General features: G+C 38.3%; 1 protein-coding gene across 2 annotated transcripts in view; it reads right to left on the reverse strand.

The window, feature by feature from the left end:
* Positions 1-463: 463 nt before the first annotated feature.
* LIN7A (lin-7 cell polarity scaffold A) overlaps positions 464-14,900 on the reverse strand; it is a 124,550-nt gene continuing 110,113 nt past the window's right edge. For both annotated transcript variants that reach the window (XM_060656868.3, XM_060656869.3), the window contains exons 5-6: positions 9,387-9,605; positions 464-2,787 (exon numbers count right to left, since the gene is read on the reverse strand). In XM_060656868.3, coding sequence (XP_060512851.1) covers positions 9,387-9,605 — 219 coding nt within the window. In that variant the 3' untranslated portion in view covers positions 464-2,787. The remainder of the gene's footprint in view (positions 2,788-9,386; positions 9,606-14,900) is intronic.

The raw sequence follows: 14,900 nt of genomic DNA on the forward strand, positions 1-14,900 counted from the left end.
AATCTGGCCACCAGTCTGACCAGGGGAAAGAACTAAAATTCACCAGGATCAAGAAGATACAGTCATACCAGATTTTCCCCCTAACTTTGAATATCTAATTTATTTATGATATTCAGGATTGAGCTTTATGTAAGAGGCACCTGTTATGTCTTTAATATGACTTTGGACATGCCAATAGCTCTACCAAGATCATTAGTAGTAAACAACATTAGTACAATTTTTTCCCTTTCCCTCTGGCTTCAGTGAAACTTAGAAAACCTCAAAAGGACCTCTCTAAGTCTTAGGGTCAGCTACTTTTGATTAAAACTTTAAGGGAAGGTTTATATTTCAATACCCAGATTTTACTGAAAAAAAAAAAAAAAAAAAAAAAAAAAAGACCAGCCATTTTATCATTTGTATGTAGGACCACCGTGACATGTACTCTGTCTTTAGATACCTTAGTTGTGATGGATTTCCCCTTCACTTTGACAAAGGACTTGGCATACATTTATTAGCATTTAACCATTATGCAAATGAAGCATAACATACAAAGACATCTAGAAAACACAAACGTAAAGTATCTGCTCACTTGATAGCTGCTTCTGTAACACCATGATAAGATTTATATTGATGTGAAAATATATGATAATTTAATATCAACCATACACTTATGGCTAAATGAAAACGTATCTTAAACTTCAAATTTATACAAGGCATTGTATTGTGTTGAAATGACCATTTTCTCATTACAAGGGTGCAAATATTTCCCTTTATGAGAATCTGTGGCATTGCCTGAATAGCTTTTACATTTCTTTGTTAAATGATAACTAAAATATATGTTTTATTAAATTTTTCTTATAAAAATGAGAACTACCTCTTTCAAACTGAGTAATACTCACTTAGTCTCCATTCACTCCCTTTAGTCATGCTTATCTCTTTTGTAAACCTATTTTACATAACATTCAGGGTCATCCCCCTTGCCCTCCCCTCCCCCCTCATTTCTCTAGTAAAAAATGATATGTTTTCAGGATGGTTGTTGGAATTGGTGTACCTCCTAGCTTCCTTGCTCTTGGCTCTCTGTTGGGTGATGCACTGTGAAGAGTAGGCAGAACTTGGTATTGATAATAACACCCTTTGAAAGGGCAAAATAAAATGTACTGGGTAGTTCTGATTGGTTTTGTTTTGTTTTCAAGAAATAGCTCCTGAAGTGAGCTTCATAAATTTCTAATTTGGGGGACTATCTGAAATGTAAAATTTATTTATGTTGGGGAATCAATTTCTGCATTTGAGAAAAAGAAACATTCAAATATTGGCCTCAGTTTTAATCATCTTTCTAGAATGTTTCAACTGAACGTGTATTCTTTTTTCAGGTACATTTTTGTGCCTAAGGTATTTAACTGCCCAAATAATTATTGCTTTCTATTCATTCCAATGAGTAAAATCAGACTTATGTGCTTAGATTTACCATAAGTCAAAAGTGAAGATCTGTAGAGGTGGCTCATTTTCCAGCAAATGATACTTTCTGAGAGATGATATCTCATTGTCTATTTTCCTATATGAATGTGTGTAATGAATTAGGTATTTTTTCCCTCTAGAAGGAGCGGCATTTTTCATTCACAAAATTAATATCCTCATTTACATATGCCTAATTTTGAAAGGAATATTACTTTTGATCTTAGATTGCCAAAAACATCCACTTTGTCTTTGGGGAAACTGATTTAAACCTTGTGTGACACATATATTTGTATATGTATGAACATATATCATAATTGAGTTTTGTAAAGCCTTAGGCTTTAACATATTAAATAAATTTCTATGACAACATATCAGTGTAGACAGAAAGATTTCTGACTTACCCAGAGTTTATCAATCAAAAAATATAAAACTTAACAAACAAATATTGAGAGCAGGGTTATATGGAAATATCACAGGAGGATCAGTTCATGAAGCTAGGTCCTTTGCTAGTATTCTCTTACCAGATTCATAACATTTGGTAAGAAAAGACCTCAGTTTGTAACAGATACACTCTGATAATATATATTTTGTGGAATAAATACATGTTATATTGTTAGAATTAATAATCATAGATACAAGTGATAGTTAAATTAAAAAAATATACAGTACTAGAGTTCTCTATCCGTGTCTCTAGCAAACCAAAAGTTGAGCTAAAATTGTCCCTCTCCATTAATGCATAATAAAATTCATGGAAACAGAAAATAAAAAGCCAATTGCTTCTAGAACCTGAACAGAGTATAAATATAGCATAAGGGGAATAAAGGTGGAATTTGCAATTAACTGGAATTCTAATTCAGACAACTCAGCAATATGGATGTGGAAGAGGTCAGGGTATAGGGCAATGAGTAGGTTTCTTTTAAGTGATGACAACCTTGAACTGATGCAGTTTAAACTATAGCCTAATGAGGGATTTGTTAATCTCTGGAAAAGCTGTAGAACAAAGATTCATTTAATCCTGGCCCGGTGATTTATCGGAAAGTCATGGACTTTATTCTTCTTGTACTATTTCAGTCTGCGGACCGGAAAACTGCTCCCTTTACACACTGAGAATTCCCACTGCAGTGCATGGAAGGTCTGTGTGTGTAAAGAGCGCGTGAGCAGTGGTGATTCAGCCCCAGAGAAAGAAGGTGTCGAGTTGCCTGGGTGAAGAACTTATATATCACGTGGTCACAGCTTCTTGACAGGTATAATTATCAATGTTGTCTTTTCCTTTCATTATGTGCTGGGATTGTGAAGCACGGTTTCAAATTTGTGACTATCAGATGTTTGATCAAGTAGCCTCTCTTTAAGGACCTGAAAGGAGGGAAAAGAGTGAAGGGAAATCAGTGATTAGTATTCATTTGTCAACTACAATATGCTAAAAATATCAAAAGAGCATGTGCTATGTGAGAAAAGCAAGGATTATTTTAGGCCCTATCACTCATGCACAATCTTCCACATATGAAAAAAAAAATTGTTTGATGTTTGCAAAGGAAGTAATTATCGAATGAGGATGGAAAAGACACAGTTATTCCTTAAAATGAAAGACAGAACCCCAGTTTGGAAACATTTCAAATGTAAAACATTTCTTCCTCCCTATTCCAGATGACTCTGTTTTTCTTCATGAAGGCAAAAGATAGATAACCTTTACAGTGTGAGTCTTAGGGATCTTGTTGAGGTGCAGTCAGCAAAGCTTCTCTCTGACAGGCTGGAAGCACCAACATCCCTTCTCTGAAGCAGGTATCAGGCCTGTTTCAGGCCTGACACCAGGTAGCAAAGAGTAGGCAGCTGCCCTTACGGTCAGATCTGGAGGAGCAGCCTCCCTGAACACTCCCCCAAGACCTGTCCCTCTTCCGCCATTATGGAATCATTCCTTCCAGAGAGAACAGTGGTTTCCAATCTTTGTTTTTCAAGGCTGTGGATATTTTTATTTCAATGAATGTGAAGCATCATATACAAAACAGATTTTCACAAATTGTGGCAGGCCTTGCAATCTGCCTACTTTGCATCAACACTCTCCAGCTGGCATGCCTTCTAGAGATGTGCCTAAAAGCCCCTGGGGCCTGCAGTGTGGCTTGAAAGCCATGCACAAGGCCATAGTGCTTCTTCAGGAGTCACCTAATGACATATTACACACAAGCAGTATCTGTTAGTGACATTTTACTACTGTAATTCTACTACTACCCTACCACTTTGGAGTGCTCACTGCCACATATTTTATTATGAGTTTTACATATTTTTTTCTTACGAACAGACCATTTTACTGAGTCCTATATTGAATAACTGTCTACAGGTCCCCTAATTACCAAGTGAATTTTTAATGAATTAACTTATTATATAGTTACACGTCCAAAGGGAATGGGACTCAGAACAGGTGAATTTTAGTAAGACTCTTGGATCTTTTCATCTATCCAGGGGAGGGGGTAGGCCTGAGGGATATGCCAGCAGCTGAGAGGTGACTGGGCTTCCAAAATGTGGGTCACTGAAATACCCACCGGGAAGAACCATCTGCACCAAATGTTCTCATTATTTTTCTTATTCCCTTGCTTTGTAATTCCATAGATTAGTTATTCTTTTTATGCTTTTAAATAAAAGCTTTTTTTCCATATTAGTGTAAATTTTACTGATCAAATTGCTTTGTTAAATTTATTTAATGTTTATTTATTTATTTAGAGAGACAGAAAGAGAGATTGCGTGTGAGTGAGCAGGAGAGGGGCAGAGGGAGAGGGAGACAGAGAATCCCAACCAGGTCTGCGGGGCTCAGTCCCACGAAATGTGAGATCATGACCCGAGCCAAAATCAAGAGTCAGATGTTTAACTGACTGCACTACCCAGGTGCCCCTGCTTTGCTAACTTTTTAATGAGTCATTGTGGTAGGCAGAATAATGGACCCCAAATATAGCCACATCCTAATACCTAGTAGATTCCATGCTACAGGGAAATTAAAGGTGGAGATGGAATTAAGATTCCTAAACAGCTGATGTTAAAATATGGATATTAACCTGGACTATCCAAGTGGGATCTATAATTGATAAAATTAAAAGTGGATGATGGAGAGAGAAAAGGAGCCAGGAGAGTGGGTGTGATGAGCAAGCAGAAGTCAGAGCACTGCAATGTGAGGACTTAACCACCTTTGCTGGTTTTGAAGAAGGAAAAGGGTCCAAGAGGCAAGGAATGTGGAGAGCCTCTAGAAGCAGGAAAAGTCAAGGAAATGAATTTTCCCCTGGAGCCTCCTAAAGCCCAGTGAGACTGTGCTGGACTTCGGTCCTACAGAATTACAAGACAATAAATTTGTGTTCTTTTAAGCCACCAAACTTGTAATTTTTTAGGGCAGCAGTAAGAAATTAATAAAACCAAAGTGATGGAAGCGCTTTGAGGTGTGGGATGAGTGGTAAAGGTGAACTGGATAACTCCAGCTGTAAGTAGGGTGAGAATGAATCCCTGGAAAGCTTATGTGAACATGTCTGTGAGGAAGGATGGGACATGTAAGGGCAAGAGCCATCGAAGAAAAAGGCAGGGTAGCACAGTGATTAAGAGAAAGAGGCTTTGGAACGTATGTTTCTGGGTTTGAATCATGGCCCTATCACTTACTTACTAGCTGTGAAATGGTTTAAAAAAAATCCTACATGCCTCATTTTCTTTCTTTAAAATGAGATTTAAACTACTACCTAATACCTACAGGATTGTTGTGACGATTAAGTAATTTAACACATATGAAGCACTTAGAAGAGTTCTCGGCACACCCTAATTGCTTAATAAATGTTATCCAGCATTATGATTATTATTTTTATCATTCCAGTTTTCTACTCGGTCACTCTGGGTTCCTTGGATTCAATTTTATCAGAGGTATCCTTCCTTTGAGGCTGGTTTTCTCACTTCTGCAGTGGTTTTCTGGATCGGATCATCAAGATGGCGGCTGTGGCAGTGGTAGTGGAGGATATAGAACAGTCAGCAGTGGACAAAGTAAAGGAAGTGGGGGCCTGACAGTTGGTGAGGCCACTAGCAAACTCCAGCTACTTTGTAAATATGTTAAGATCCAGAATGGTTTCAGATGCCATGAATTCTCCACCCTCAATCCAGCAACAGGAGGGCAGAGGAAGTTGACAATCCTTTAAGTCTTGACTTCCTCAGAATTTTTTCTGAGACAACTCAAGAAGGATTACTCTTCTTTCCCCCTTTTATTGTCCAAGAGTCTGGGTGGAATATGTATACAAATTCATGCTTTAAAAAATGAGATCCTTCAAGCCAAATAAATGTAACACTCTCTGTCAAGAAAGTGGGTATAGCATAAAAATACCTATATGCCTATTCTCTGTTTCGGTTTCTATAATACAGTTGTATAAAGATCGCATCTATTACCTTTTAGAAAATGTAATCTACTCCTCCTGATTATCAAACATAAAAGGGGAAAAAACAATTGAGTTTTATTTCAGGTGAGTTTAAAATTAAAAGTGAGCATAACAGACATTCTCCACACACCACTTGCATTCAACATATTTTCCATTTGTATGTACCACTTACCATGATTAGTTACTTCATAACATATACCATTTTGGATTTAAAAAATTCCTAATTTAGAGAGAATAGAAACTGTATTTCATGTGGTAAACAATAAGACAGTATCTGATGAATATGTTGCTTTACCTGGTCTTTGCTTGATGTGTCAAACTTAAAAAAAAAAAAAAAAATCAGAGATCTGTTCAGTCAATTGGTCAAATTAGCTTCAAATTTCTTCCCCAAAGCAGTCATAGTATGAGTTAGGAAGTGTAACAAATCCCATTTAATCCTTAAAATCTAATTAATTAAAAGACCTATTGTCTTGTCAATTAATTGAACAAGACCTAATGTAGGTCTCTTTGAATTCCCCATAAAATCCGTGCACGACATGACTTGGTTGTACTTGGCTCGTACTTGAAATGGTCACTACGGTTTCATCTCAAGGGGCCATGATGGTGTGTGTAGGAAGTGCTGTCTTGGCAGGCGTAAATATAAATTTCACGTTCACTTAAGTAGAATCACCATATCGTGTATAAGGAAAAAAACCAGTTCGTAAATGTCTTCTATTAAAAATGTTAGCCTTTGGGGTGCCTGGATGGCTGAGTCAGCTAAGTGTCCGGTTTGGGCTCAGGTCATGATCTCATGGCCCATGAGTTCAAGCCCGTCAGGCTCTGCTGACAGCTTGTGAGCCTGGATCCTGCTTCGGATTCTGTGTCTCCCTCTCTCTCTCTGCCCCTTCCCGCTCGTGTTCTCTTTCTCTCTCTCTCAAAAATAAATAAACATTAAACAAATTTTTTTTTTTTTTTTAACGTTTTTATTTATTTTTGAGACAGAGAGAGACAGAGCATGAACGGGGGAGGGGCAGAGAGAGAGGGAGACACAGAATCGGAAGCAGGCTCCAGGCTCCAAGCCATCAGCCCAGAGCCTGACGCGGGGCTCGAACTCACGGACCGCGAGATCATGACCTGAGCTGAAGTCGGCCACTCAACCGACTGAGCCACCCAGGCGCCCCTAAACAAATTTTTTTTATGTTAGTCTTTGGCGATGAGACAATAGGAAATTCTGAAGCAATTTAATGAAGACTGATGGAGCAGAGAGATGGAATTGAGTGCACAGCCCAGGAAATACAAAGATATTCGAAAGATATGAAGACTGAATGGATATAATGGTGGAAGCTTTTAGTAAGACCTCAGAAGTCTGAATGGCAACATATTTCTTTCAAAACACTTTAGAGTAATTTTACTCTGGGCCAGTGTGGCAAACCAATTAGAAAAATGGTACAAGTCTGCATTTTTGAGGATAGAAGAAAAAAAGGGGTTAGTGGAAAGAGTGTCCATGTTTGACTAAAGAATTGTGGATTGTTATTATTAGAAAAAAGATCTTTGAAGGGATTCTGAAAGCACCAAGGTAAAATACCTGTACATTTGGAATGGATAAGAGAGGAGAAGGATGTGGACGAAATGACTTGTCCAGATGTATCCCTATCACTCCATCTCAACCCTATCATCCTGGCTAAGGCACCATATATCTTGCCTGGACTACTATATAATAGCCTTGTAATTAGTCTCTGTTCTCACTTTCACCTTACAATAATCTGTTTTCTTCAGAACAGCCAGAGTAATCTTTTTAAAAACATAAATCAGATCATGTCACTCCCTTGCTTAAAACCTTTAGTGGCTTCCACTGCAATAAAATCTAGCTTCTTTCAGTGGTTTAAAAAGCTTTCTGCGACCTGGCCCCCATGGCCTCTACCTTCTTTCCTCACTCATTATTTCCTAACTAATTACACTGGCTCTTTTTCTATTCCTCAAACATCAAATAGCTCAGGAGTCTCTCTTAGAGCTACACACTGGCTATTTCCTCCTCTTCTTATGCTCATTTCTGGCTTCTCCTCGTCCTTCAACCTCAGCTTAAGTGTCCTCTCCTTTGAGATGTCTCTCCTGATTACCTAATCAAAAGTTGTCACCTAGCCAATCTCTATCAAAGCACCCTTTTAACTCTGCAAAGTACTGGTTCCAACAGGATATTTTCATTTACCTGTATATTAACCATCTCCCCCAACCAGAATGTAAGCACCATGAGAGCAAAGACTTTGCTTTGTTCATGCTGTTTCTGCAGCCCATCGAACAGTGCCTGGCCCACGGCAGTACCAAATAGATATTTACTGCTGAATAAATGTAATTTGTAGAATGAATGGAAGGTGATTTTAGATAAAGTCACCAAACTGTGGTATATACAATAGCACTTACAAGCTATAAAAGAAAGACTGAATCCTCAGCACTGTCTGAGGACAAATCCTATAGTCTTTATACTTCCCCCTGTAGCTTCTCCTTTTTGTGTTGCAAGCAACAGAAAGTCTCACGTCATATCCAATGTTTCTGGTTGTGCAAATAGTAATCTGATGTTGAATGACCTAAAACCACTATTACCCAATGTTCAAATGTCATTTTTCCAAGGACATTTGAAACTTCAAAATCACATTTGCAGACATCACAGCATAGAGGTCTACAATGCTATTAACTCTCTTCCAAAGGATAGCAAGGACAATTTATAGAACTCCAGAATATCTGATGCTGGCAGATGAAATGCCTGCAAGAGCAAAAAGGAAAATAATTCTATGCCACTTGTAAGTGTGGCTGTGAGGACACCACAAAGCCATTGCAATTTCATATCATTCGTCTAAAAAATGGGATTTTAGTGATACCTTGAAGAGTTTTTCTGAGGATAAGGAAGGATACGTGAAAAGAACCTCACACATAGAGGCACTTCAAAGATGGTGATTCTTAACATTTTTTCTTGAATTTTCTTAAAAACATATAGCAAAACCTGACTTAGCATTTTTGTCACAAAGTGAAATTTAGAAAAAAGGGAAGAGCATCTCATTTGAAGTGAGCACCCACAGAGAATTTCGAATCTCTTAGAACATGCACACTGGTCTCCACTTCATTCTTCAGAGTGGAGTAGTTTTCCAATAATTTGTAGTATTCTAAAGGGATCTTCCCAAGATCAGGTTGTTTAGTTTGTACACTGTGCAAAGGCAAATGGCCAAGGGGCTGAGTGGGGCTGGGATCCAACGCACACTCTTGTCATGTGGCTATGTGCCCAGTGATCTGGGTTACGCAGAGGGTGTATTTTCCCGATTTGTATAAAGGTATCTCCTAATCTGTACCTGCCCCCCGCAAGTATATTATTTTCCAAAATATTTTACCTTTGCAGAAAATATGGCTGAATGACATAAAGTCAGCAACTGTCTTCTTGACATTTTCTGAGATCATCATTTTTTTATTTGCTTGATTGATTTTTGGGAGGCATTGTCAAACCTAATGACTTTAATCCAGCTAAGAAACTATATTAAAAACCGAAACAAACTTATATGCGTAAGGGACTTCCCTTGTGCGGAAGAAGGCACTTCTTACCTATGACATATGATTTTGCTGTGTTTGTTGCTGCTGCTGCTGTTGCTGCTGCTGGATTAGCAACTGTTGCTGCTGCCGACGCCGGGCAGTCCGGAGCTTTTCAAAGCGAGCCTCCATTTCTTCCAGGACTTTGGGGGTATATCGGACCACCAGCTTGACGCTGTCTTTAGCAGCCTTGAGTAGTTCTACCGCTTTCTCATGGTGTTCCCCTTCCACGCTCTGAAAAAAAGTGACATCTCTTAAAGGGGAGAGCTTGCATGTTCTTTTCCCTGCAAGACCAATCTGAAATTAGCATCTTATTAAAATCCCAGTTTGAAATCTCAAGAAGGTAGGGCAAGTGGCATTCATTGCCATCATCATTATTTATTGCATTTGTAGATGAAGTATAGGCAGGTTAGGATGCAGTAGGGTACCGGATGGATTGAATGGGGGCTCACGTTCAGAGGATCAGAAGCAATCAAGACCTCAAATATCACACTAACGTTTAGAGTGGGGTTTCTAAATTTCATCTGGAAGAATAAATGCACTAGTCAAGAAAATTCTGACAAAATTTTAAAAAAGAGTAATAAAGGTAAAGTCTCCCTATCGGATATTAAATGTTATTAAAAATCTATAATGATTAAAGCAGTGTCTTATTGTTGTAGTAAGAGTTCTGAACAGAGTCCAGAAGCAGATCCATGATTATGTAAAACTCTGTTACAGGACAGATGTGGGATTTAGACCAAAGGGGGAAAGGACTGTTACATAAGGATGCTGAAACAAATAATAATTAAAGATAGAAAGTAATGTGGAGCCCAAACCTCATAGTCTATGCTAAATATAACCGATCAAAAATTTAAACGTAAAAATAAAACCATAAAGCGACTAAAATGAAATAGAGGTGAACGTTCATCTTGCAATGGAAAAAGAATTCTGAAGTAAAAATGCCAAGGGAAAAATCACAAAATCAGATTTATAAATTGTAAGTTTCTCTCTCTCATATACCATAAAAGTCAAGTAACAAACCAGAAAAAAAAAACATTCTCAATTTCTGACAAATTTTTAATATTCTTAAATGGCAGTAAAGACAAAATGGGCACATGGACTCATGGACACATAATAATTAAAAAATAAAAACTCATGAAAGGATGTTTAAGCTTTCTTGTAATGAAATAAGTACAGATGAATACAAAATATTTCATTTTTAATTTAAAAATGGTAAATATGGTGTATTTGCAAGGATGTAGGGAAATGGCACTCTCATATACTGCTAATAACTTGACACAAACTGGTACAATTTTTCTAGAGGGCATTATCGTTATGCATTGAATAAGCCCTTTATAAAGAATAGTTTATTTTCAGAGAAACTTACTAAGGATATAATCAGATATGCACACATACCTATAAGGTAGGAGTGATAAAGCAGAAAGCAAAAAAATAAATCAATTCTCCACTTTGGAGTACGAAGTCTTTTGAGCATCATGGTCCAGAGGGTACAGATAATAGTTGGGGAAGCTATGTTTTACCACAAGGAAATACAAAGAGGTTTCTTTTCCCAGAGCTTCTAAAGATTCTCCAGGTTAGGATTAGTGAGAAGCAAAACAGAAGAAAGCTGTAATCATATTAGAAGGGCTCTGAGAAAAGGAGATAATCTTCTTCCCTCTCAGCTGATCTGCAGGGCAGATGACATAACTCCTATTTTGTAGGATCGAAGTACAAAGGTCTTTTGACTCGCTTCATGGATAGAGCTCCTAGGAGAATCATCTGTGTGAGGAGATAGGCTGAGAGACTTCCAGAAAACCTAAGAGTGGGCTAAGGTGGCCGAGAAGCCACCCAAAATTGGTTGAGATCACATTTTACAACCCAAGCAGAAAGGGGACTCAAAATGGATATTATATTGAGTTACTCAAAGTAAAGTAAGTTGCATTTTAAGCACACTTCAGCTTATCTTGAGATTCATAATTACTACATTATACAGATTTGGAGACAAAAGATTATGTTCCATTCTATCACTTGCTTCAGCAAGCTGGAGTAGACTGAGAAAACAAAAAAGTGAAAAACCCCAAAAAACTTTGAATTTAGCAATGAGGCAGTCACGCTGGTGTGTAAGAATGCGGCTTCCTCATGTGTTGGAGCATCAGGCAGATACTAAGGGTTTAAGAGATGACCGTGGTGAGCCCTGGAGGCAACTTCCATGACTACTCCTTCACTAACTCTGTGGTCAATGGAGAACAAGGGCTTATAAAAAAAAAAGCTGCTGGGCAGAGTGAATTTTTGCCTAAGCTAAAGCTTAGGGAAATAGACTTATTCTTTGACGAATGTATTCTTTTAATTATTCAATCATTGACATGATCACTCAACAGATGCTTATTTAGCACATATTCTACAAATTAAATTCTAAGTACTTTAGAAGAACATAAAGGACAGGTGAACACTTTGACAACTGTGCACAATATAATCCCTGTTTTCAGTGTGCACAAAATTTCTAATTTGCCCCAAGGTGAATTGTTACTGTGTGAATCTCTCCTTCTAAAGGAAAGTGATTTGGCTGTCCCTGCTCTTCTCTAGTTTCTTCTTTAATATTAAAATGTCTTTGTTGATATGGTTCAATAACACTGGTTCACATGTTTTCTAGGCCAGATGATTAGTCTCCAAACTCCTTTTGGTTTTTGTTCTATTTGCTTTCATCTAATAGGGTGGGAAATTCTAGGCCAGACCTTTGGAGGCCCATTATCCCAGTTTAGGCATTATGCCTGCAATTTTGAGTTGCCACAGGAGACCTGTGGTACTAATACATGGGGCCATCAAGTTCTCACCATAGGGACGAAAAGCTGAGAGAAATATGGCTGGTATGCCATACCGAACCCCACTGAACCATCAGTTTTCCTCTCCAACCCCCAGCTCCGCTCCTCCCCACACAGTTAGCAATTTATAAAGGAGCAGACGTCATGGTCTTCGAATCTAGAATTTTTGCCTTGATTCTCTATCTCTGGTTTAGATGATGACTCAGGTTCCTCTGAGCTCGCCAGAGTCAATAGGTCTCCTGGTTGGACTCTGCCTTTCGCTTTGCTTTCTTCACCAGGGCACAGAACCTTCCGAAGGTATTTGGGCCGAGTGTCATACTTCTTCTGCTTCCAAAAATGCTTTATGAAAATGGTAGAAATTACATGATTGAACAGTATAATAGAAACTAAGAGGTAATTCCAAGATTTGAAGAAGTGGAAGTATGTAAGATGTATTATTTCAAACACTGTTTAACTTTATGTTTTAATTGTTTTTAGAAAAATGTCTTAACTCTTGTCTTAATGACTGATCTGGATGCCCTTTTCCATTGGTTTTGCCTACTTGGTGAATACTATTGGATGCAATTGCTTATCTCTTCAACCTATAATTTACCTCTTAAGTGCTTTTAGTCCCTCAGCATAACTTTTTTTTTCTTTCTGCAAATTTGTATTTAAATTTCAGTTAGTTAGCATACAGTGTAGTGTTAGTTTCAGGTGTAGACTTTAGTGACTCATCACTTACATACAACACCCAGAGCTCATCACAAGTGCCCTCCTCACCACCCATCCACCATTTAACCCATTCCCCTCAGTACAACTTTTTAGAAGACGAAGGCCGTTTTCTCTCCTTTCTTTTTCTTTTAAGGCGAGAACAAAAAAGCAGATCACCTATGCATGGAGGTCTTATTCCATGCAAAAAAAGAAGCCAAACTATCTGCTCAGTTAGGATACACATATTGATATGCAAGCACTTGTCAACAAGTATTCCTTGAGCCCTGAACGTTTATCACCCATCCCTACTTCGGGCTTCTTCAATCTCTCACTCTTAATGAAAGTATGCCTTATTTTGAGCTAAATGTTTAAAACATGTTTTGAAATGCAATAGTTTATTTGTAAACGATTAAACTGTTTCTGTCAAGGCTGCACATCTAAAAGCCCTCCTGACTTGTTCTGTAACATTGTCCTGTAACAACCAGCTCAGTTTGATCGGTCACTTGAGAACCTGCAGCTCCAGCTTTTCACCCAGCAGGGGAATGTGGCCCTCCTGGAATGTGAAGAGACAGAGCAAGCCTTCCAATTTTACAGCAAAATCCCCTCTTGCATTTAAAACCTGAAATCCTTCCTGTATGTTAAGATTTCATTCCCTTGCTTTGGAGTTTTGTTGTACTTACTGCAATTTTAGAAACTCATTAGCAAGGATTCATTTAATTTTTTTTAATGTGTTATTTATTTTTAAGACAGAGAGAGAAAGAGCGTGAGTGGGGATGGGGCAGAGAGAGAGGGAGACACAGAATCCGAAGCAGGCTCCAGGCTCTGAGCTGTCAGCACAGATCCCGATGCGGGGCTCGAACTCATGAGCTGTGAGATGGTGACCTGAGCCGAAGTCGGACTGAGCCACCCAGGCGCCCTGCAAGGATTCATTTAATAAAGACATCTGGTGAAAGTCAGATTTCAGTAAGAAAGGCGAGGGGTGGTCAAGAAGGCATGGGGGGTATACAGTAGGTCCCTAGGAAATATTTAGACCAAAGAGAAGCAGGGACCGGAAAGAGAAAAGGTCCTAAAAAGAAATATGATCTACCCTACAGTTAGGCATACTTTGGCCATGATCATTCACTGAAGTGAATTAAAATGCCCTAGGAAGAATGGACATTTCCATCCTGAAAAGATTTATTCCTTCTGCCGAACCTTTTAAAAATACACATAGAAATCAATATGGGGAGAATTCAAATCATTTTATTGCCATTTCCAGATGCATAAATACAAGCTAATGAAATATTAAATTGATACAAAACCATAAGAGCTGCATCTCCTGTAATATGAATATATAAAAGAAGATATTTTCATTCAGGAAGCCAGGGAAAAATAGCTTAGTAAAATCCAGATGCATACTTGTTACATCAGCAATCCCATGCAGTTGTAAGTTCGAGGAAGCTTTAAAGCTAGTTAATTTAATGGAGGTTTAGCAAATCGGTGGCTGGCAAATGAACCAATTTAACAATATGGCCATTCTGATCTTTCAATGGTTCTTCTATTTCCACACTTTGTGAGATATCAGAATGGTTGCTTTTTCATGGTATGCTCAATTTCCTAGTTGATTAAGAATTCTCTCTCATAAAAGAGACTTTGGATCACACCGCAGACACTAATTTGCTCATGACTTGTGTTTTCTCCTCGCTGCAAATGAGAAACTAGTTGTTAAATTTTGACCCTGGCTAGCCCTCAGATGGAAGAGATGCCTGCCCTGGGAAGGAAGCTTGTTATCTGTGCATAATTAGCTGTCAAATGGCCCATGCCCAGGTCTTTATGCAGGTCTTTCTCTGTGGGGATTACATGAATATAATCTTCACAGAGTTTGCTGATAGGTAAGTTGCTTAAACACTTTTTCTGATAACCAAGAGTTGGCTATGCTTCTCAGTTATTCTAGGCATATCTTGAGCGAGGTTTATGCATGGGTTCCTAAATGACATCAGTCATTCCTTTGGATTAAGGGCCAAATGATGTTATCAGGGAGTAAATGATATGAAGAGCATTG

The sequence above is a fragment of the Panthera onca genome, chromosome B4 (genome assembly GCF_046562875.1).
Source record: "Panthera onca isolate mPanOnc1 chromosome B4, mPanOnc1 haplotype 2, whole genome shotgun sequence".
NCBI classification, from domain to species: Eukaryota; Metazoa; Chordata; class Mammalia; order Carnivora; family Felidae; genus Panthera; species Panthera onca.